The sequence below is a fragment of the Astatotilapia calliptera genome, chromosome 19, assembly GCF_900246225.1.
Source record: "Astatotilapia calliptera chromosome 19, fAstCal1.2, whole genome shotgun sequence".
NCBI classification, from domain to species: Eukaryota; Metazoa; Chordata; class Actinopteri; order Cichliformes; family Cichlidae; genus Astatotilapia; species Astatotilapia calliptera.
Window position 1 is genome coordinate 18836980 of NC_039320.1, and position 22423 is coordinate 18859402.

General features: G+C 39.5%; 2 protein-coding genes across 6 annotated transcripts; both read left to right on the top strand.

Annotated features, from left to right (window-relative positions):
* Positions 1–551: 551 nt before the first annotated feature.
* On the top strand, positions 552–5707 carry spmap2 (sperm microtubule associated protein 2). Of its 5 annotated transcripts, none has more exons than XM_026152080.1 (6): positions 552–800; positions 1869–1966; positions 2050–2268; positions 2812–2938; positions 3444–3597; positions 3895–4304. In XM_026152080.1, the coding sequence occupies exons 2-6, from the start codon at positions 1905–1907 to the stop codon at positions 4134–4136; spliced, it is 804 nt and encodes a 267-aa protein (XP_026007865.1). In that variant the 5' UTR covers positions 552–800; positions 1869–1904; the 3' UTR covers positions 4137–4304. The 5 variants fall into 5 exon arrangements, with proteins under 5 accessions (XP_026007865.1, XP_026007868.1, XP_026007866.1 ...); XM_026152083.1 differs by lacking the exon at positions 552–800 and having other exon boundaries at positions 807–1966; positions 2050–2111; positions 2211–2268; XM_026152081.1 differs by lacking the exon at positions 552–800 and having other exon boundaries at positions 807–1966; positions 3895–5707.
* Positions 4676–21462, top strand: LOC113012098 (interleukin-31 receptor subunit alpha). Its single transcript, XM_026152079.1, has 15 exons — positions 4676–5049; positions 6816–6966; positions 8342–8489; positions 10394–10563; positions 10641–10801; positions 11093–11258; positions 12843–12925; positions 13260–13491; positions 15219–15407; positions 15546–15650; positions 16999–17145; positions 18887–19018; positions 19117–19213; positions 19333–19414; positions 19980–21462. Exons 2-15 carry the CDS (start codon positions 6909–6911, stop codon positions 20652–20654), a joined length of 2445 nt encoding a protein of 814 aa, XP_026007864.1. The 5' UTR covers positions 4676–5049; positions 6816–6908; the 3' UTR covers positions 20655–21462.
* The last annotated feature ends 961 nt before the right edge of the window (positions 21463–22423 follow it).

The window sequence follows — 22423 nt, forward strand, 5'->3', positions numbered from 1 at the left end:
CAAATTTCAGCTGAGCTTGTGGACATTAACCGATTTCCTCTCATCTGACGATGACAGTTTGGGTCTTCCAGTCCTTTACAAAGTGGTGATACATCTGAATAACTTGTATTTATGCGCAATTGTTTGATAGTTGTACATAACTACAAAGCTTAACAATGTTTTACATGGTGGAATGTGCAGTTGTTTAGAAAGAGGCCCTTCCATCTTGTGCACAGTTTTCAGTCTTAGCTCTTCACAGAGTTCCTTGAAATTTCCCATTGAGTATTGATCACTCTAGTGAGTGCTGTCAAACATTTTATACCGATGATTTCTTTTTTTTTTTTTTTTTAAATATGACTGATAAGTCAGTCTCAATCACTGATGAGAAATTAATTTGCCTTGGCCAGGTCAGTTGTCTGGACTGGAGAAATGAATCCAAATTTGTGCATCTAATTCTTGTTTTTTAAAGTCTATGCTATACAGTCCTTCCAATATAGGGAAAAAATGTTAAAAGGAATCATGATATTCATGCCCATTTGGAGTTTATGTAAACAAAAATATAGTAACTAAATCTTTAGTATTTTTGCAGTTGAAGAATGAAGGAAGTATGAATGCTAGTTAAAGTTAAATGTAGGTCTTATCTCACATTGCAGCTGTTCACTGCCAATGACAAAGTGAGAAATTTATGCGAGCAGCAAGTGGGAGACGATCTCGCTTTGCCAAGCACATTCAACATAGGCAGGTGTACTGTCACCTGTTACTACAGCAACCAGCAGGTTTCGGTGTCAACACAGAAAGCTGCTACCTCAGCTGCAGGACAGGTAAGTATAGCTTTAAGGTAACTGGAAAAAGTACTGTTATATGTTAAAGCTAATTGTGTGAATTGGTTTCTATTTATAGTGTAAGCAGTTTTGGAAGGGTATAATGCACTTGGCTTTGTAATGGACGCTACAGACAAAAATTATACATAGGTATTAAAACTCGTTTTGCCTAGACAACTAATCAGGCTTGTTACACTACTTGGAAAAAGCCATTAGTCATTCCTCATGCGTTATGTTTTGCTTCCAAACTGTCAGACTTTCGGTTGTTTTTCAAAAGTGATTTCAAGCAGTAGTTGTAGTAATAAAGAAAGGGAAAAGTCGACGTAGATCTGACTCATGACCTATCAGAAACGGTCTTAGTGGAAAAGATGTCAAGAAGTTATTTTTTTTAGGAAGTGAAACGAGGAGAAAAGAATCTGAGTTTGGAATTTTTAAGCTGACAGCATCAACTGTATGTACAGTAAAGGTCATCAGGGAGGTGCAACAGTTAGTGTCTACAGCATCAGTAAAACATCTGTAGAGCTGTCATTGTTTGGCGCCATTTCAGCCAGCGTTGTTGGAGATCTTTAAAAGAACCGACTCAATTATGAACACAGGAAAGTATTGTCAGGCTTTGATCCATCATGCATTATCATGGAAAGCATGTGATTGGCAACAGCTTGATTTTTCAAGATGGTAGTGATCTCTGTCAGTGAAGTAAAAGCGTACCTGGATAGAAAAACATTATTAAAAACTATATCAACATTATTGAAGCATTGCAGGATCATCTTGATAGAAAATGGAGCAAAAGTTAGCCAACATCTAAAGAAGAGCTTTGAATACCCTTCAAGAACACTGGAGAACTATACCAAAGTAACGATCATCCTAATGCTTTTATCCAGACATTGTATCGTCATCTTTAGGCAACTAAAAGTTATGAATCCCAAGCCGCTCAAGCATTTCAGCTTCATCTGAGACTACCATTATGATAATGATCGACCAGAACTACTGACAAATGTGCTGTCTCAGATATAAAAGTATGTGGTTGTAATTGAGAAACTCTCTTTTGTTACAACTGAATCATTTTAGCAGCAAAGCGTTCTCCCAGTTGCATAAAGTGTTTCCATGGCGACTCGGATACAGCAGTTGGCTCAACCCAAACCAAACAGACTAAGATATCCAGACCGGTAGGTCTGAATCGCACCCTTTAACGAAGCTCTCTGTCTTTGTCGCCTTCTTTTTCACAAATGGGCTCTTTTCTGTTTTTCAGTCGGTCTGTTTACTGGCTGGATAAGCTTCCACCAGAAAGGAGCGGATTAACCACTAAAATTGGTCTGTGTACCAATCGTTTCCTTTTTTCTTCTCTTGGCAAACTTGATCTTTGCTGCCTTTTTGTAACACCATGCATAATTGTTATTTTGTTTTCAACAGAGTTAACCCCCCGCTGGTCGGACTTGTGCATAAGTAGAAAGTTCTACAATCAAGTCACGTAAATATAATAGACTTCTAATAAATGCGCGACCCATTTTGGGCAGTTTCTTAATAACTTTATGGGGGGGTTTTTTTCAGAAACATTTATGTGCTCTTATACGTACTATATGAGTCAGTTTTCTAGTTTCTTGTTCCTTTTTTTTAAAAAAGTTTTTAATGTTAGATTTTCCCACAGCTTTGTCACCCTGTCCCCATTAAGATCTTATGTTGTACTAATATTATTAGCAAGATCCAGTAAACCAAGATAAGAAACTTGTTTGATTGGATTCAAGTGATGAAACTTTCATCATCAGTGTTTGCAATCAGACCTCTCAGAATTTTCTGTGTGCACATCTGCAGCAGAGTAAAGTGCAGACCTTCATGAAGCCTGAAGCTTCTGAAGCCTTCCCTTTAGAGACATAACAAGAAAACCTATTTATTGTAATTTTCTTGCCACTACACATGTCACAAACAAACACGTCAAATTAGGCAGTAGCTAAACTGTACCTGCAAGACCTTTTTTTTTTTTTAAAGCTCTCTCCATCTTTATGTCCTTCCTCAGAATTTCTCCCATATGGCAGGTCAGTGAATGGGCTCTTAAGGCCGTCCCATCCAAACGGGTGTGTCATCTGGCTCAACCTCGGGCGCCTGCAGCTGGTTGGCAGCCCGCCTGCCCATTGTCGGTCCCTGTGAGTAACACAAACTATTTCCTGAGAGAAAACGAATATGTGGTGCATTGTTAGATGACTGCTAGTTTACCATACCTGCCACAAAGTCTTTTAAACTCCACAGCCTACTGTGTTAGTTAGGCCAGAATGTCCGGTATTTAAAGCACCAAAACTTGAAAATATATTATATAATTATATTATAACTTTCAACAGAGCCATCTTGTGTTTTTTACTGGTTTTGTATTCTGAAAGCATGAATAGGTCCAGGTGTTTTGTGGTTGGCTTTGACTTTCCCTTCAAGGAAGGTTAGGATGATCAAAGTTAATAACTTCCCTAATCCTGAGACGTGTGATTGCCTGTACATCCTTTCAACTTAATTTATCTAATTAGGCGTGGTGTGATACATTTCAATTTAAAGTGTGTGACATGACTATAAATCCATGTTTCATATGGACAGGATGAAAAATACCTGACTGACACCATTCTTCTTTGTGTTTAATAGGCTTATTTACAAATTTGATTCCAGGTAAGCACACAGACAGCTGTTGCCACTTCACGGATCTGCCAGCTCGCCCAGCCAAAGCGAAGGCAGGTTCTGGAGAAATCCAGGCACGAATCTAAACATGTACAAGTAATCCACCTGCCCTCTAAAGCATCTCCACACATAGAGCTACTCGCCAGTAAGCCTATTTTTTTCCACCATGCAATTTTCACCTGCTTGCTTCTTTGCTTGTCTAGGCTCTCAGTCACCCAGGTAAAGGTTCTCTAGAGAGCTTGAAATAAAGGCAACTGGACTTCTTTAGGTTACTGAAGTAGCTCCACTTCTTGTCCGTGGGGGTTCGTCTGAATACAAATTTGTTTTTAGAATTGAGTTGCTTTTTTTTTTTTTTCTTCTTCAAGCTGTCTAGACTTTTTGCATGTGTTTAAACTTGCATTGTATTGTCTGCTAGTTGACACAATCACCTTTGTTGCCCTAGCTCCGAAGAATGACCACCCCGAGTTCAAAGGAGACCGCCCAGTGTGCTGGTCCGTTTCCAAAGCTGCAAAGAGCTACATAACCAGCCAAAGACTTCTTGATCTGTCCAGTCCTAAAGAGAGGAAGGCTCTGTATGAGGGATATGACCCATACACGATCAGCCGGGGAGCCCGATCAGCCAGCCCCTCTCCCAGAATACAACAGCTCTGTTTGCCTCTGTCTCGCAAATGCAGCTCAGAGTAAGAGCAGTGACGGCAAACACCGGTCCCCAGAGAGCTGTTGATTGTTCCATTTTCCTTGCCGAAGACTGTAATCGTGATGAAGTGTTTTCCTTGTGAAATAATGACTAAGCTTTGTTATTTGTTCTGCTGCGCGAATAGCTATGCACATAAGTAAAAGACTACTGCAACATCTTAGTGTTTAAGCCCTTGGATATTTGCCACTGTGGACTTACTGTATTAACTGAAGATTTCCTGATTTTACCCGTCTAATTTTTGCCAGGATAAAGCTGCTGTTAAGTGTAATTATTCTCCTTATTTTCCTTAAAAACATGCTTGTGTGTGAAATATCTTTTTTAAAGACTATTGTTGTGCATCTTTGGTAATGATGAACAACATGCTTAATTGCAGGTTGATTAGACCAACTGGGGGGATATTCTTACCCACAGATGAAGTTTCTTTGTGATATTATGCAGCACATATCCTGTAGTACATCCTTCACGTCTTAATTGCTTTTATAGTTATTGTTAACACAAGCCCCATGCGTCAGTTTTACACACTGCAGACTAATTTCGAGGCTAAGAAAGGTAATAGCTGAAAGGAAACGATTGTTATTATTATAGTGCAGATGCGCCTAATGGTTTTGGAGTAGTTTCTGTGTAAATTGGCCACAACATAGAATGCGGGAAAGTGAAACCTGTTTTTTTTTTTTCGTTATAGAAAAAGTTATGAGTTATTTGTGACGTGTAAATGTCATGTAGGCTATATAAAAGTGACCGTTTGGGGGGACCTCGATCCGCAGTTAGGCAACCGCACGCCACACATTGGGCACGGAGTGGGGCGGTACTGGTGTGTTTACTTCGAGGTGACAAGCGGCAGATTTTGCGCAATCGCTGTAGATGAACTCTACGAGACGGGTATCATTCGGGCATAATCCGGTAAGAGGAGTTCGGATTTTGACATTTTGCAGCCGCTCGTTTCGTTTCATGAATTGCAACTTTGGTTGAAACTCACATAGTGCATGTTTGTTCTGCTGTTTAACGTGATTAACGCTTCAGTAAGCAAACAGAAAAACAACCTGTCAAGCTGCTCAAGCGTTAGCGGTTTGTTGACGAGAAAATCTGCTACCACAATTCTTAATGAGTGATTAAAAGTGATTGTTGCTTTATTCCTTGAGCTCTCATTGGTGCTTTCGCGCATCGTTATTAGTGAGTTGGTTGAGAAGTCGGCTTTTTCAGTTTGAAAAAAAAAAATCGCCCATTATTTGCAAATTTCGAGTTCACTTCGTTGCGATGTTTTACCCAAATCTATTTTGACCAGCTGGTCAAAAACAAAGAAGAAAAACAAAAAGCATCGTAACCATTTCGCTATAACGCATTTTAAATTAAATTAAATAAATGTGGAAAGTGATCAAGAATGACCAGAAAGCCAAAGTGCTCCAGCTGTTACTGTCCTGTTGTGAACCTGCTGAGTTACAATAGAAACAGATCGCGAGAGCCCATCAAATAAAAACTGGAGTAACAGTGATCCAATAAAAAAAAATTATTGGGGTCATCCTGTAGTTCAGTGATTCGTTTATATGCATAATAATAATAATAATAATAATAAAAAGGAACACTTGAGCAATGTTTAACTCTGACTAACTTCCAACCTTCAAAGATTTGATTATTTTGATTTCTACTGAACTTGTTTTATCATTTTGTTTTGATTAATAAAGATCCAGTGTGTGACTTAAGAATTTCGTGATTTTTTTTCTTCAATATATTTAAAGCATTTTACGTCTATTAATGTTATTCGTGCAAAGGTGGAATACTTGAAAGCTACATCATTTCTGTGTTTAGAAGCACTAAACACAGTAAATCAGCGAATAGTTTATAATCTTCTATATATTACACACTGTGCTTTAGCTGAAATTAAGCTTCCTTTAAATAATTAAATTAAATAATCAAACTGTTTTATGAACCCAAAACAAGTTGCATCTAAAACTCTCAGTCACTGTCTCCTCAATCTGAAAACTATGAATCTAGCACAAATGTAACTTTAGATTTCAGAGTGAAGTTTGTTATGGGCGATTCTGATTGGCACCTTTTTGCACATAAAAGTTCTGATATTAGTGCATTAATAAATGTATAAAGTTCACAATGTTTTTAAAGCACAACATCTGGGCCATTGCTTACTTTGCTTGATGTTTAGTTAGCAGTATCAGCTTACTGCAACGACCCTTGACTCAGGCTGCTATGTATGCAGATACCAATATATCAGATTGTGAGAGATGTATTAGATGGGCTATAATGATAATCCATTTTAAAATGCTGTTTTCTATTCTGACTTTAAATAACCAAAAAATCTGGAGTGGCTTTGTATTGGTGTGCGCCAACACACTGAGTAAGAGCTCCCACCCTGAGGGGAGCTTTGTTTTCTGTCAAGGGGAAAAGTCAGATGTCAAATTGTTTATTGTGGTCGATCTAGTCACCACTTGCAAGCTTTCACAAACTTTAGAAAGTCACTTGCACAAACTGCTATGTGTCACATTGGTTGGTGCGTTTCCTATGGTGCAATGCCAAGGAACTCAAAGCAGTAAAAAAATGTTGTAGTGAAACAGTTTTTAACTTACAGAAATGCATTCAATGGAAATGATGTAATCTAACCACTAAAGCTATTCATTATCAGGCATCCTGTGCTGACACTTCACAAATCTTTTTAGCAATTTTGCGGAACAGCGTGCAGAGTCCTTGAAGAGTCCTTGATTTGCATGTAGCATGATGGGAGTGAGTGGGTGAAAAAGCAGTTGGTCTTCATGGAGCGGAGTCCAGCTGTGATGTGGACCTGGCTGCTGGGGGCTGGACTCGTCCTGGGTAATGTTTAACTTTGTTATCTTTCTGCTGTTTGTTATCATCCAGAGCAAGCTTTCAAACAATATGTGAGGATGTGCTGGTATTTCTGGAAGTGTCGTTAGTGGAACCGGGTAATAATTTGTTATTTAAATGACAGAATCTCACCAAGCATGAGAAAGTTACAACCACAACATGTCACACCACATCCCTCTACTTTCCTCCCAGGTTATTGTTTTTGGTTTTATACCACACAGTTTTGTTATTCTACTGTATAATAACCATATAACACCAATTAGCAGACAAGCTTATCAACAAGTGAGTGAATGCAGTGCTGCACAACATTTTGTTATTTCAGCCTGTGAAGACCAAAACTAATGCACACCCATCACACGAGCTCTGCCTATCAGCAGTGTCCTCCCCCAGCAGTGGAATGCATCCTGCCACTCCAGAAAAACAACTGAGGAACAGCTTGGAAACACAACTAAGAGCCCAAAGTGTTGAATCTCTCTGCAGTCTCCCCCTTGGCCCAGTCCACTCGACCATCTACACTGGAACTAGCCTGATCCATGCAGGCCCCAGTGTGTAACCCACTGGATTCAAAGGATCCCCGGTATACACCCTGAGGCCAGAAACTGCAGTTCAGCCCCAGATCCCCTATTTATGCATCATCGGTTTAAAGTTTTGCCTCTTTTTAGCTTTGATCTTGCAGTAGATTGGTGATTTTGAGACAGCTAAAAGTCCCCAAATGTCAGCATTATCATCATTCTGAAGAAATCAGTCCACCTGTACCAGCGTATGGTTATATTGGCTTACGACAGGTATACCCAGCAGGCAAAACAAGCTATGGCAGTAGGAGCCAAGAAAGGATATTGTTCCGTCTTGCCTGAACTACTGTTGTAACCTCAGGGAAAATAACTTATAAATGGCTGAAAGCTAATTAATTCCTCTCATCATCTCTTTTTCACCATCCCAAATTTGAAAACAGTGAGTCAGACTTGGGCAGTGGAGGTTTTGCATACCTGAGTCACATGAAAGCCTTTCTCTGCACTGTGTTCACACTCTGAGATGATAAAACAGTTGCGCTGATGCTTAAAATGTGTGTAGCCTCATTTTTTTTGAGCACACATAATCAATCAAAACTTCAAAAGAGACTGGCATCAGTATAAATCCTGCTAATAAGGATGAGTCTGCTTAATAAAGGTACCGCAAGGCACGAGTGCTGACATGCAACGACTGGCTCATAGATAAAAGGTCCTTATTTTAGTTAATTTTTTTTAAAATCCACTTTTACCCACCTACACCACACAATAAACTAAAAACCACACTCATCCTTATCAATGAACTGCAACATGTGCTTTTCCATGTCATTAACTCCAGCCACTCTCAATTCTTCCAGTGTTTTGCATTACAACATCCACGGCCTTCCCCCGACCCCCTCGGCTAATCGGCTGTGTGTTCATACATCGAGTTAATGTCACCTGCCACTGGGAGCCCGGAGACACGCCAACAACGAAATACACTCTGCAGGTTGAGAAGATATCTAGGTGAGACAAAATGTTCTTTTACATAAAAAGAAAGACAAAGACATTTGAATAATATGTAGATAAGGAAAGTGAAAAAGAAACAACGTAAAAATCTATTTTTGTGATCATGATTTTATAGACCCTAATCAAAGTATCTAATCAGAATCAGTTGTTAGGTTTAACACAATCGTTTGAAAAATGTTATACTACAGTATTTTAATTTTGGAAAGGCCATCACACACAAACCTTCAGTGTTGTTCTTCGGAGATCTGATGCCTGCAGCCTATAATTTACATCATTTTTCATATTCATCACCCTGTTGACTAGGTCTTTTGTTTCCCATTTGTTTTTTTCTTGTTCTTTCATTCACTCAAGTTCTCCCTTTTGATGTATAACATTGGTAGATTAACAATGTCCACTAACCCCATGAAAAGTCCAAAGTACCACTCAGTATTTTTGAAGATGTGTCTTTTTAAAAAAAAATGTTTGAAATTGATCATTTTCCATGTCTAAAAAAACAGCTTTTCTCAATAAAAGAACTCGCTGTTGATGTCTTTTGGGGCAAGGGTGGCAAAGATGAAAAACCCTTACAAGTATCAGCTTTTGGCTACACGGAAAACCTTTTGTATTTTTAGTTTTTTAATCTTGCATCTTTATTCTACGCTGCAACAAAACATTCATAGTATAACAACATGAAAACATCAGGCATGTTATCATTAACCTCCAGGGGACTTAACACCTGAGCTCTGCTCAGCTTTACGGGGCTGTAAGGGAAAGTTTCAGGTCATTGTTTCACAGACTGACTCATAATTTTACTATTATGATGAACGCTTACTGCTCTTACCTGTCTTTCAGGCTACAACATGCAGCTGTTTGCAAAGAAAAAAATGCCAGTTAAAGAAACAAAAACGTATAGCTAAAAGCAAACTTATACAAGTGTGAATGTTGCACTTTTGCCAGGAGACCAGTAACAGATCTACAAGTAAGCGATAAAGCTTGTCCATAACTGCTAATTGCGCTTGTCGGTGCGTTCAGCACTTGTGTGCGCTGTCTGTGAGTGGAAAAGACAGATCAGTTATTGCAGGTTTAATTTGTTAAAGATTTGTGCTACTAATCATTCTGTATGAGTTTGCGTCACCAGTGCCAAATCCTTTATCACTGTTATTATTAAAGAGAGGTCGTTATTAGAAAGAGTTTGACAAACGGCTTTAATTTAATGTTTTAATGACTGTGAAATTCAACTTGAGAAATGGCTTTAAGTCCTTTAAAAATTTCTCTGCAGCTGCTGCTAAGCAGGAAGCAAACTGTCTGATACTGTCTTAGATGTAAGTTTGATATCTGTCATGGCAGGCTCAGTTTTGGGTTGCTTTTTTTTTTCATTGCATTTTTCTTCTCAGTGAGATGTTGCGTGTGCTGCTTGTCAACTTAACATTGATTTAGCAATCTGCAGTGTTTATCGGTGCCTGTGGTGGATTCAGAATGATCCATTTCAATGAGATTACCCAAGTCTCCGTTCAGCAGTGGTCCACCGTTGTGCTTTGGCACGCAGGCAGGTTTGCAAGTTGGAGCTGGTGTTGTTGTTTGATGGTAATTCATTGTGCCTATGCAAATCCTTTTGTGTGTAATCACCTTTGAAAATGACATCCGTGTGAGGCTTTGATGGGAGATTTGATATGCTTCGATGGTGGGAGACACACAGTTTCCACTTCCTCTGTGTTTTTTTTTGTTCTAGTTTTTTTTTTTTAAATATATATATAGCTGATATTACTGTTCAAGATGTATGCAAAACTGTGAATTTGAACCTGAGCCTGACACAACATGTTTCTGTGTGGGTTTGTGGTTTTATGCCTTTTTTGGTACATCACTCTCTTTTCGTGTAGTAGCGCTCCGTTGACCTTGTAGGTGCATGTTTGTTTCTGTCAAAGTGCCAACAGGTCTGCAAAAAAGACATACACCTGCACCACGCATGAAACCACCTGCACAATAGGACTTAATGGTTCAACTTCAAGGATTGACTTTTGCATCACAGTCACAGCACACGGTGGAAGCGAGAGCTTTTCATCGCACCCTCGATGTCAGCCCGGCAGGACAGAAGGTACGGTAGTTTTGCTTTCCCTTTGCTTATCCCATCTCATCGCTCATGCCTCACGTCTCTCTTCCCATATTTCTCAGTGATGCTGCCTCCAGCCATCCTGAACAACGTAACAGAAGTTCGTGGTTCTCCTCAGTGTCTGAATGTAACTTGGAGCCGCGTATCATCGGACTTTCCTGTGTCTAACAATGAAATCCAGCAGGGAAATCTGAATTCACAAATTGAAACAGCGACTGAGCAGGTGAGCCGCTACTATAACTGCATGCACATGCAGAAATAACACGTTCATTCATTTTCACACCTGCAGAAACCAAAATTTCACACATCCTGTTTTCTTCCTCTTCAGCACCACTTCTGTGTTTAGAATGTTACATTTTTAAGTAGCAGAACGTAGGGAAAAAAAGTACAAGACTTTGTTGGAAAGCATAATAAGTCACTTTAAATATTTACTGATATTAAATTGTTTCACAGAACATCAGACTGTATGTATTGCATCTTCACAACCTCATTCTTTTTTGTTTTTGCTATACAGCTTGATTTTCAGATCAGAAATGTGACAATGGAAGGCTACTCTGTCCTGGTTTGTCACCTTAGACCTGATACAGAATACACCATCAGGCTTCGCCACCGTTACCGTGGCCCTGCAAGTCCATGGAGCATGTGGAGCAAAGCACTTCAGGGAAGGACAGCAGAAGATGGTGAGAGGAAATGGTTGCTATGCTTCTGCTTAAATCCACTGTTGAATCCTAGTAATAATGATAACTAAAGGAAGATTATAAAAACAATCATAAGGGGAGGAAAAGACCCCTTTTAAATAATTATTTTCCATCTATTAACCACTCATCTTGGTTGTGGTAGCACGACAACTCCATCCCTACATATAATAATAATAATAATAATAATGATAATAATAATAATGGATTGCATTTATATAGCGCTTTGCGGGGCCCTGAAAGCGCTGTACAATTCCACTATTCATTCACTCTCACATTCACACACTGGTGGAGGCAGCTACAGTTGTAGCCACAGCTGCCCTGGGGCAGACTGACAGAAGCGAGGCTGCCATATCGCGCCATCGGCCCCTCTGGCCAACACCAGTAGGCGGTAGGTGAAGTGTCTTGCCCAAGGACACAACGAAAAAAAAAATAAAAAAAAAATAATATATATATATATATATATATGAAACCACCTGTATGTATGTATATATGTGTATATATATATATATATATATATATATATATATATATATATATAAACTGGGAAGGATATTCTCTTCCCAGTTGCATACGTTTAAAAAAATGTCCTTATCAATTAATCATATTGCCTCATCTCTCTCCTTTACAACTGATTGTACTCCAGAAGGAGCTTGTTTTCCATTCAGTGCTTCCTCAGCACAGCTTGCTCTTTTCTACTCTCCTGGAGCACTCAAAGTGCTTTATACAACATGCACCCATTCAAGAAAGCACTTTTTCTATGCATTTTCTATCCATTCACACTCCGATGGATGGAGGTTAGTGGGGGTTAGTATCTTGCCAGCCAGGGATCAAACCACCAACCTTTCGATTAGTACATGACCTGTTCTACCGAATGAGCTACAGCAACCCCACTCAGTCAGTCCAAAAACCAAATGTGGACCAGCTACACAAACCTAGATGAACCTTCTAGAATCTTTTCGTGTGTTCCTCATTTCAAATGCATTCATATGCTTTTTTACGCTCTAGTCTATTCTATGGACAGTGGGAAGCTGTCAGAAAACAAAGATGCAGAGAGACGGTTATTATTCATTTATTTATATTTGTCTTTCAGTACCAATTTCCAGGTCAGCGACGTGCAATCATTTTTTGAGATGTTTGACTCTACCTAACATGTAAATGGTGGACCAGCTGCCACTCAAATAAACCAACCAACCCTCAGTACCATAACCTAGAATGAATACTTGGGACCGCTGTCTATGCCAGCTTCCAGGCTCTGTTTCTGAACTAGATTTGATTATGTGGCAAAAATAACAGTGAAGACAGCTATGTGTTAAAGACATCATAGACACAGTTCAAATAAACTGTAGTATCACATCCGTCATGTCTCCCACCTGTGTTGTTATGTGTCAGCAATTGCTGACACATATGGCAAAGAGCTAGATCATTCCTTAACAGGAAGCACCCCTGCTGTAGAAGACAAATCTGAAATTGTTCACTGCCAGCAGGTAGGTTCACTGTGTCCCTCGATGTTCTGGTGGATCTCATTCAAATTATTTTTGTATGTTTTCCCCTCTTTTCGCCTATCAGCTCCATCTGCAGCACCAGTATTCTGGAGACGAGTGAAACAAAATCACAGGAATGGATGGAGACTCGTCTCTCTGCTTTGGAAGGTATGTGTGTGTGTGTTGAATTGCATGGGAGTTTGAGCTCGCTAGTTTAATATCTTATGACTATCACTCTGAGCTTTACCGTTTAATAATCTTTGGGATTCAATTTGTTTTTAATCACCATTCCACCCTTACGCTGTCTCTAATTTCTTTTATGTCTCCCTAAACTTACTCGTTTATTGCATTTAAGTTTGATTCAGGTTTAGAGTAAGACTGAGACAGCCGGAGAAAACGGAGAGAGAATTTAAAAATCTGTGTTTATATAACAGGATTGCTTAATTAAAATCTCAGTAATATTACATCGCTTTGAGTCACTGCTTTCTCTTTCTGTTTTTAGCCCTTACCTCATTTTCTGGCCAATGGCAAAATTATCTTTTACAACGTGACTTGCCAGACAGAAAGCACTCCGATCTTGAGTGATCATGGGAGTTGCAAATATTTGCACCATTTGAGTACATCCTGTAGCTTGCTCCTTCCTGCTGGGCGTTCCTTCTGCACTCTGACGGCCTCCACCTCTGCCGGCGTGTCACCAAAATCTAAGATTTTGCTGCATGGATCCTCTGAAACAGGTAGGCATCGCTGTTTAGTAAAAGATGACTTTCTGCATTATTATCATTATCTGATAATCACTGAAGTTGCACACAGTGGACCAAATGCACTTCTAATACATTGCCTTTGAGGATTATACTAAAAGTAACTTGTTAATTATTGGTCTCTGACAAATTTTCCAATTAAACGTGACATGTTTATTGACATGCCATGGAAATGTCATGGATCCTACATGTTTCTAATAATGCGGTTCCTACTTATAATGACGACATTTGGCAGTTGGCTCCCACAAAAGGTTTTTGCAGAGTAGTTAAAAGATCTCTGTCCATATTTTTATCTGTAACACAAAGATGCCCGAGTTAGGAATGCCACCCCACCCATTATTTCTCTTTTCCCTATTCTTTCCAAGTTGTAGACCAGAGTATTCATGTTTCACTCAAAAGAGGCAACCACATAATTCAGTCTAATGAAATTTTTATTTATATAGAGCAAATTCACAATGACAGTTGCCTCAAGGTGCATTGTATTGCAGGGTAAAGATCACCTGCTGCGACCGGTTAGGTGAGAGGAAAGAGAAGAGAGCAGAGGGGAGGACAAAAGACACATTCTGGAAGAGAGCAACAGAGTTTAACAATCGCCAACAATTAATGCAATTGTTGTGCGTAAACACGGAGGGGGGGCTTCAGTGCATCACTGGAGCAGCCTGAGCCTATTGAAGTATAACTAAGGGATTAGGCAGCTGTCAAAGACTTGACAATCTGATTCTCAGTTGCTGAAATTGGACTTGTATAGATGGAATGTCCCCTCTTTAGCCTGAGCCTAGTACTTGAGGCCAAGTGATACCAGCTAGATATAGTTGGGCTCACTTCAACCCACAACTTGGGTTCAGGAACCAGTCTGCTAAAGAGGGGTTGGACTCTGGTGGGTATATATAGTTCAACGACTGCACGTTGGGGTTTTCCTCACTAAACGAGAAGGTTGATTCCCTGCGCCTTTGGGTCAGTCGAGCAGAGTACCTTGCCTTCTTCAGGTCCCTGACTGGAGTGCTGAAATGTGCCACAGCCGGAGACTTACTTGTCCTACTTGGGGACTTCAGAGCCCATATGGACACTGACAGTGTAACCTGGAGGATGTGAGTGGGAGGAACAGCCTGCCTGACCTGAACCTGAATTCAGGAAACAAAAATACTTAATAACGTGACACGCCAGATGTCATGCGGCTGATTCTTACTACAAAATAATAATAATAAAAATAATAACTATTTGTATAGGACTTTTAAAAACACAGAGTTTATATAATATAAACATGACACAATATAAACAGTATAAAGGAAAGACTGAATAGTGTGTTATTATCCATGTTTAAAAGAAACAGCAGACAAAGTTCTTTTGAGGAGCAAAGCATGACAGGGCCCAAAGAAGGTCTTTGAACCTTTCAAAGCCTTTTGGTGCATTTGTCATCCGCATTTGTTAAAAGTTAATTTGTCTGTCATAAAGAGATCTTTCATTGGCGGAAGGGCAGGTATTACACTAAAAGAAATCCTGTGAACAAATTAGACAGCAAACTGTACTAATAATGGTGCAGATACACCATTATTTACCGACACCATTGTTTAATCTGACTTTTGGTAATTTATGACATTATAAGGGACCAATATCAAACAAGAGACGCCAGAAAAAAATTTTAATGCACTAACAATTGTTTTTTAAATCCCGTGGTAGTCATCTTGTTCCTCCTCGCTCCACAGAGTCACCATCCCCATGCCACATTACTGCAACTCCTCTGAACGACAGTAGCTTGGAGGTTCGGTGGGTGGCTCTAACTGATGCATCTGTGAGCAGCTATGTGGTGGAGTGGTTTGCGGTGAGAGAGAAAAATAGCAGCACGCTATACTGGGAAGAGCTGAATCGCTACCAGACATCGCTGGTTATCACAGGTAATCCTGTAAAATACAACTCTGCCTGTTTAAAACTGCGGCGCCATCAATCTTAATATCCACTTATCAAGATGATGATTTATGAGGAAGACACAGAGCAGAGAAGTAAAGTGTATTTCACGTTTGATCTCTTTTCAGAGGGATTAAAGCCAATGGAGCGTTATGCTGTTTCTGTGAGAGCCGTGTATGGCGAACGAGGAGCGGGGAAAAACACAACGCTCTACACGTACACACGGCAAGGAAGTATGTAGTCTGTGCAACACTGCAGTTGTTTCATGCTGAGCTTTAAAGTAGCCTTTCAACCTCGATGTGATTGTTATTTGGCTTTTGAGGGTTGTGTATTTTTCTTACTGTGAAAAATACAGTAAGAAAAATAAAATACACAATGCTTCACAATTTCCCCATCGTGCGTGTGACTGCTACTCTCAAGGTCGTCTGTTAAAGATGAACTTTTTCTTTTTTTTAAACGAATAATTTCGCTGATACAAGGGCGAATTTCAAGTTGGCTCAAGCTCCACCTCTTAAAAATGTTCTTGCAAATTAGTTCCTAATATTCAAAGTAATCCAACTAACAACTGAAGTAGACTCTTTTACAAAATTGTGCAATTCATGTGGACAATGAATGAATAGTAGAAATATATATAAATAGTTGAATGGCAGCATTGATGCTTAAGATGAGTTGCACTATAATCTCTGTGCATTATGAAAGCCAATGACTTCGTGTTGTATGTCATGAAAACCATCATCACGCCATTGCTGATAAGGATGGTAAGGCTAATTGCAACACAAACAAGTCACTTTTAGCTGCCGTTTTAATTCTTGCTTTTGTTGGCTGAATCTGTGTTGGTGCTGATTAAGTCATGACAGTGATCTAGTGAGCTCAACACAGCATATTTTTCATTAAAAATAAATAAATAAAAATCTCCCAGTCCATTTTTACATATAGATAGGGTGATTAGACCCCAACAAACTAAATGCGTAGCAACAACAATGTGCAAACAGTTTTTGGATGTAGGCAGATGTGTTATATTTGAATGTAGCTTTGGCTTACAATTTTATGGCATGCACACTTCATTTCACATTTTCCCTTCGTGCAAAATTAGAAAAATAACAATAGCAAAAAGGACAAAAACTCTGTTTTTCTGAAAATAGAGTTTCCATCAGATTCATTAAAATCTGCAAAGCTTGTGACTTTATGGTAATTTGCAACTTTCACTGATTGGCTTCACATTAGATAGGCTAAAACTTGATTTCATTATAATAAAAAGGCAGACATTAGAAAAGTGCATGTTCTGCAGAGCCAGTCAAAATGAGGGACATTGTCTCAAGATGCTGAACAGGGGTAAATGGACTGGTTCTTATACTCTATCTGAACACTCAAAGAGCTTTAAAAGAATAGAAATGCTGCGCACTGTCACGGAAGGAGGTCACCTACTCGTGGGCAAGATGATATCATCTCAGTTTCCTGGTGCAAACAATTTAATCAGATTGGATGGTGTTGGGAAATAAGGGTATAGCCTTTTTCTTACAACATGTGGTTTAGTTATCATCGCCATCATCGCACTGCCTGCTTTCGTTTCTGTCCGCACAGCACCCTCAGCTGGTATTGACGTAAAAGTGCAGCAGATCTCAGGCGGCATGGTGGAGCTCACCTGGAGTCCTGTACCTGTGGAGCTTCTTCGTGGTTTCCTCCGTAACTACACTCTGTACTACAGAACCAGAGACCAGCCCGCAAGGAGTGAGTCCCTGACACACATATGAAGACACACCTTTACTTTATACACAGCCGCACAAAAGTGATCAGCAACAAGATGAAAATGGCCTTACATAGTATCTGATTTTTGTTTCATTTCACTCCAACAAGCTGCAATTGTGTTTCAGTTTAACATCCAGCATCTACTTGGCAAACATAGATTTACTGATAATGGCAGACTTTTTCATGAACTTGGCACATTTTTAGTGACATTTCCAAACTATAATAGTAAAAAATGTTGTGAAATGTAACAGCATATCAACCATCAGGGTGATCATTTTTGCATTACTTTGGTTTGTGCAAATACTAAACCTACTAAACATCGGGATGTTTTTATTGTCACCATTAGCACGTTAGCATGCAGACATTTAGTCAAATCACCGCTGTGGCAGACTCCAGCTTCACAGGTGCTTTATATTGTAAAGACCCTATACTTGTTATTTTTAACAACTTCATCCCTGTAGAAATGAGTCAGAAGTTTATGAGTACTTCATTGTACAAAAAAAGAACGTGGTCCTGAGCAATAGTTCTCCATATTTGGCTGCAAATTGGCTGCTTTTTACAAATTTTAAGTTCGGTCCTATGTTTTTTTTATATTAATTTCTTTTTGGTATTGTTTCTCAAGCCATTTAATGCTTTTTTCCCCATTTCGTTATTTGAATGTAAAAAAAAATGCCAAAGAAAACACAGTCATAAAATAATTTCTTTGCACCAACAAGGTGATCTCCTAAGAGGTATTAGCTGAAACTTTTGCATATTCTCAGAAAAAGGAGAGTGGGAGAGAAACCTTTGCATATTCTGGCATGATGTGCAGTGTGTCCTTGGGCATTTGAGGCAGCTGGACAAAGGAAGGACAAAAGAAGATGTGGCAGGCCAAAAAACCAAATGCTATCTACAGGAGATGAGCGGTATTAGTTTTGGTTCAACTGGTCATCAAATCATATTAAGAAGTTCAGGAGAGGTATAACAGTGAGTGTCAACAATCATCTGTAAAACACAGGAGGCTCTGTCACGGGTTGAGGCTGTATTTTAGCCTAATCTCAACGAGATTGATGAAATTACACAGAAACTTAAAGTCAGATTTTGATCTGCCTGGAAAGCATCTGATTAGGTGTCTTCAGAAAAAAAAACCTCACACTGCCAGTGCAATATAAACATTCTTGGATAGAAACCCCCCCCCTCATAGTGGCTTCCCCAGAGCCCCGACCTCAACATTTACATAGATACTGTATTTCCATGTCTGTTTGCATATGTTTCAATAAATTGGTGCACCTGCTTCCCGTTTTGGTAGCAAAATAAAAAGAAATGAGGGGTAAGACTTTTTCACAGTACTGTAAACTACCATAATCACGAAACAGCCACTCTCGAATTTACACAGCAGAAACACGACTAACAATACTAAACCTTTACTATGCAGCAGTCTGAGCCACTTCATGTCCTCAGACTCATAAAAAACATGCTACGATGCAAAAGGATATGTGAAGCATAGATGAAAAACTACAGATTAAAAACATCATGCATTTTTTTTAAACACCGCTTTATTAAAAGCAATCCTTTTGGAAGTGCAAGGTTAGACCGACTTGTCTTTGTTTTCCTTTGAGGATGAAGTTAACCGAGAGAAAAGGGGTAAAAGGCTTGATGTTTGTTTTTCCTTCCATTTGTTATGACTTGATGGATCGCCTGCCTTATCACATTTTGCCAATTATAGCTTCTCATGTTTATTTAGGTGTTTTTGTGCCTGGTCACGCTCGCAGCTACACGCTGCAGAATCTGTCACCCGGTAACTACGCCATCGTCATGCTGGCCAATACTGAGGCTGGTGCCGGAGAAACTGGGACCATGGCTAATGTGCACATACGTGAGGACAAACTTAAATGAACCTTAAAAGTAAAAAAAAAAAGAAAGCATAAAACACACACACACCTTTATATTTAACAACTTTATGTGTTTTTGAAGGCTCTGAGGACATCTCGGTAGTGATGTATGTGGTTGTTCCACTCGTGCTGACGATATTGGCACTGATACTGATGGCCTGCCTAGCACAGCATGGAATGTAAGATATCCATTTAAATATCTATCTTATACAAACATATAGCTATTGCATGCAAAGCCTTGAGATGAATTTTTACGTTTTTTATTTACTTATTTATTTATATTTTCTGTGATGTTTAGTGTGAAAGAGAAGCTGTGTAAAGATGTCCCTGATCCTTCCAACAGTAGCTTGTCCCACTGGGCCCCTAAAACTACCTTGGAGGTAAATCAGGTTTTTTCAGCCAATCACAATAAAACCAATAATCAATTGATCCTTCTTTCATGTATTGTTTGAGTTGCAAAAGCCTGACATTTGTTCTGTTTGTTCTATGGAGCTTACCGCTATTCAAAAGGGCAGATTTTATTGTACCAATCTGTGGCTGCAAATACTGTAAAGCAAATCACGGGTGTTAAATAATGTTTGATGAGAAAAAAAATATGCTGCCCAATTAGTTGAAAGTGAAAATACCCGTTGTCGATCCATTTTAAGGCTACTGTCAGTGGGAACCAAGCCACATAATGCAAAGTGCCAAGAACTGCAATTCCTCAGATGGCCACTTGAGGCTGTCTCCCAAAGTGGGTCATTGGAGCCAAGCTGATAAACTCTCTGGTCGGTCACTTGTGAATTCAGAATTCAGACAGAGAAAGCAGTCTGTGCTTTTTTGCCATTTTTACAGTTCTTGTTCGTTCTGTTTTAAAATTCTAAAGTACGGTGCTTAGCAGTGGCAGTGCAAAGAGCTTGGAATAGAGATAGCATGTCTGACTTCATTGCTTTTTTCCCCCCACAGAGTATGAATCCTCTTGTGCTGCCGGAGAAGCCTGCAGTCAAATACTCTGAAGTCATTGTGCTTGGTGAGCTGGAGAACTCCAGCCTGGATCAGGACCACAGCTATCAGGGTGTCTGTAATCTGCGAACATATTCCAGTCTCCGGTCTCCACTTGACATTAGTAGATCAGGGAAAACATTAACCAGAAGGTCTGCAACTGATCTTTCCCCCTGCTGCTCAGATTACTCCAGTGTCATGTTATCCAGACCGCTCCAGAATACTCCCGGGCCTCTTGTGCACCTCTCCTGTGACCAGTACGACTGGCAGACAGCTAACGTCAATGATGCTAAGTTGCAGCTAGGTGGAGCCAGCGAGCCATCTCAGTCACAGCCCAAGGATGAACAGAAAACCTTGCATCATTTTCTGCAGCACCATCAGATCCCCGCTTCCTTCTCTGACTTAAGCAGTATATCTTCTTCCGCTGTTTTACCTTCTCACACAACAGAAATCAGTTCCCTCAAGCATCCTTTTTCTCAAAGCAGCTTTAACTCATTGATGCAGTCTAACAACATCCGTCATCCCAGTGATTCTTCAGATAATTTCACAACATCATTTTCACAGTTTCTCCCTTCTATCTTTGTGGATTTCTCCTACTGTCCTGTGGAGTGTGATCCTTACATTTCGTCAACGATTTAGTGTCACGAAAGGGAAGTACATAATATTTATTCATCAAAAATGTCATTATTGTGTTTTATTTATATGTAAAGACACATTCATGCATCCACCTTGTGCTTATCCAGTTGCCAGGGCGAGTGTTGGAACCTATTCCGGCTGTGTCATAGGACAAAAAGACAGGGTAAACCCAGTACAGGTCACCAGTCTAACCATTTACACTCATGGAAAGTTTAAAATCACCAATTAACCTAACCCCATACATATCTCTGGGAGTAAGCTGGAGTATCCAGAGAGAACATACAAGCTTCATACAGAAAGGGCCCAGGTAGCCAGTGGACTTTAATCCAAGGAACTTCTTTCTATGAGGCAAAAATGGAAACCACTGCACCACCTTGCTGTCTCCTAGTCATAAAATATGGAAAAAATGTTGTTGTTGTTTTTTAATTTTTGTAGTCAAATGATTTCAAAGTCAGGATGCAGTAACTGTAATTAGTAAGGTCGGCTGACAACAGTCCAGTTAACATTAGCCCCTTTCATGCAACTGGGAATTCTCCAATGATGGGAATGTTCTCAAGCTTTGGCTGGGGAATCTTTCCCATCAAAAAAGATGTGAACAGGAATCAGTTGCCATTGACATTTGACATTTAGGGAAATGCACTTATACGAGTTCTTCCTAAGAAGGAGATGAGAATGTGGATACCACTTTTCTACAGTAAATGTGAAGCTATACTCTGCAGAAGCATAGAAAGTGAAAACAGGGGGTAACAGCTGGCCTGGCTCTGTAAAGAACATCTTTTTTTATTTGACAAGATAAATATGAGCAGTCAAAGGGAGGATGGATTATTTTTATATATATATGTAAACACACTCATTTGTGATTGGTTGGTTACTTTTTTGTATATGTTTTGAGGCATTATGAAGTTTTTTTTTCTCATCTTACTAATATACACGCCGCATGTTCTGGCTGTCAGTGCTGAGGAATGTTAACGCAAACTGCTCCCTGTATTTTAATGATGTTTGACTTGGCTGTTATTTTTCTATTTTTAGTGAAGTGATTTATTCTTGTTGCTTATATAGTTGAAATCAGGTATCTGAAAGCTTTATGTGTGTGCCTATGAAGAAGAAAAAAAGCATACACTCACTGGGCGCTCTTTTAGATACACAAGTTCAACTGGTTAGTCTATTTAGCCAGTTCGGTACATTTAGACACATAGATGATAATCTTCTGAAGCTCAAAGTGAGCATTAAAATGGGGAAGAAGGGAGATTCAAATGACTATGGTTATTGGTTTTAGGGTTGGGCTGGTGTGAGTATTTCCAAAACTGCTGATCTATTGAGATTTACAGAGAATGGTCCAGAGAAAAAGAAAAGCAAAGAAAATATCCAGTGAGCAGCAGTTCTCTAGGTAAAAATGCCTTGTTGATGCCAGAAGTCAGAGGATACTGGTCAGACTGCTTTGAGCTGACAGGAAGGCAACAGCAACTCAAATAGCCACTAATTAGAACCAAAAAGCATATATCTGAATGCGCAGATGTTACGCCTTGAAGTATGCATCATACCTCAGCAGAAGACCACATGCCGTGCCAAAATGTTGCCTAATCTGATGAGTTTTGTGAGATTCACATGGTAGCATCAGAATTTGGAGTAAGAAAGATAAAAACATGAATCATTCCTCCATTATATCAACAATTTAGCCTGGTCATGGTGGTCTTACGCTTTTTTTGGCACACTGCGCATTGTTTAATTACCACCTGAATATTGCTACTGACGACATCCATCCTTTTATGACC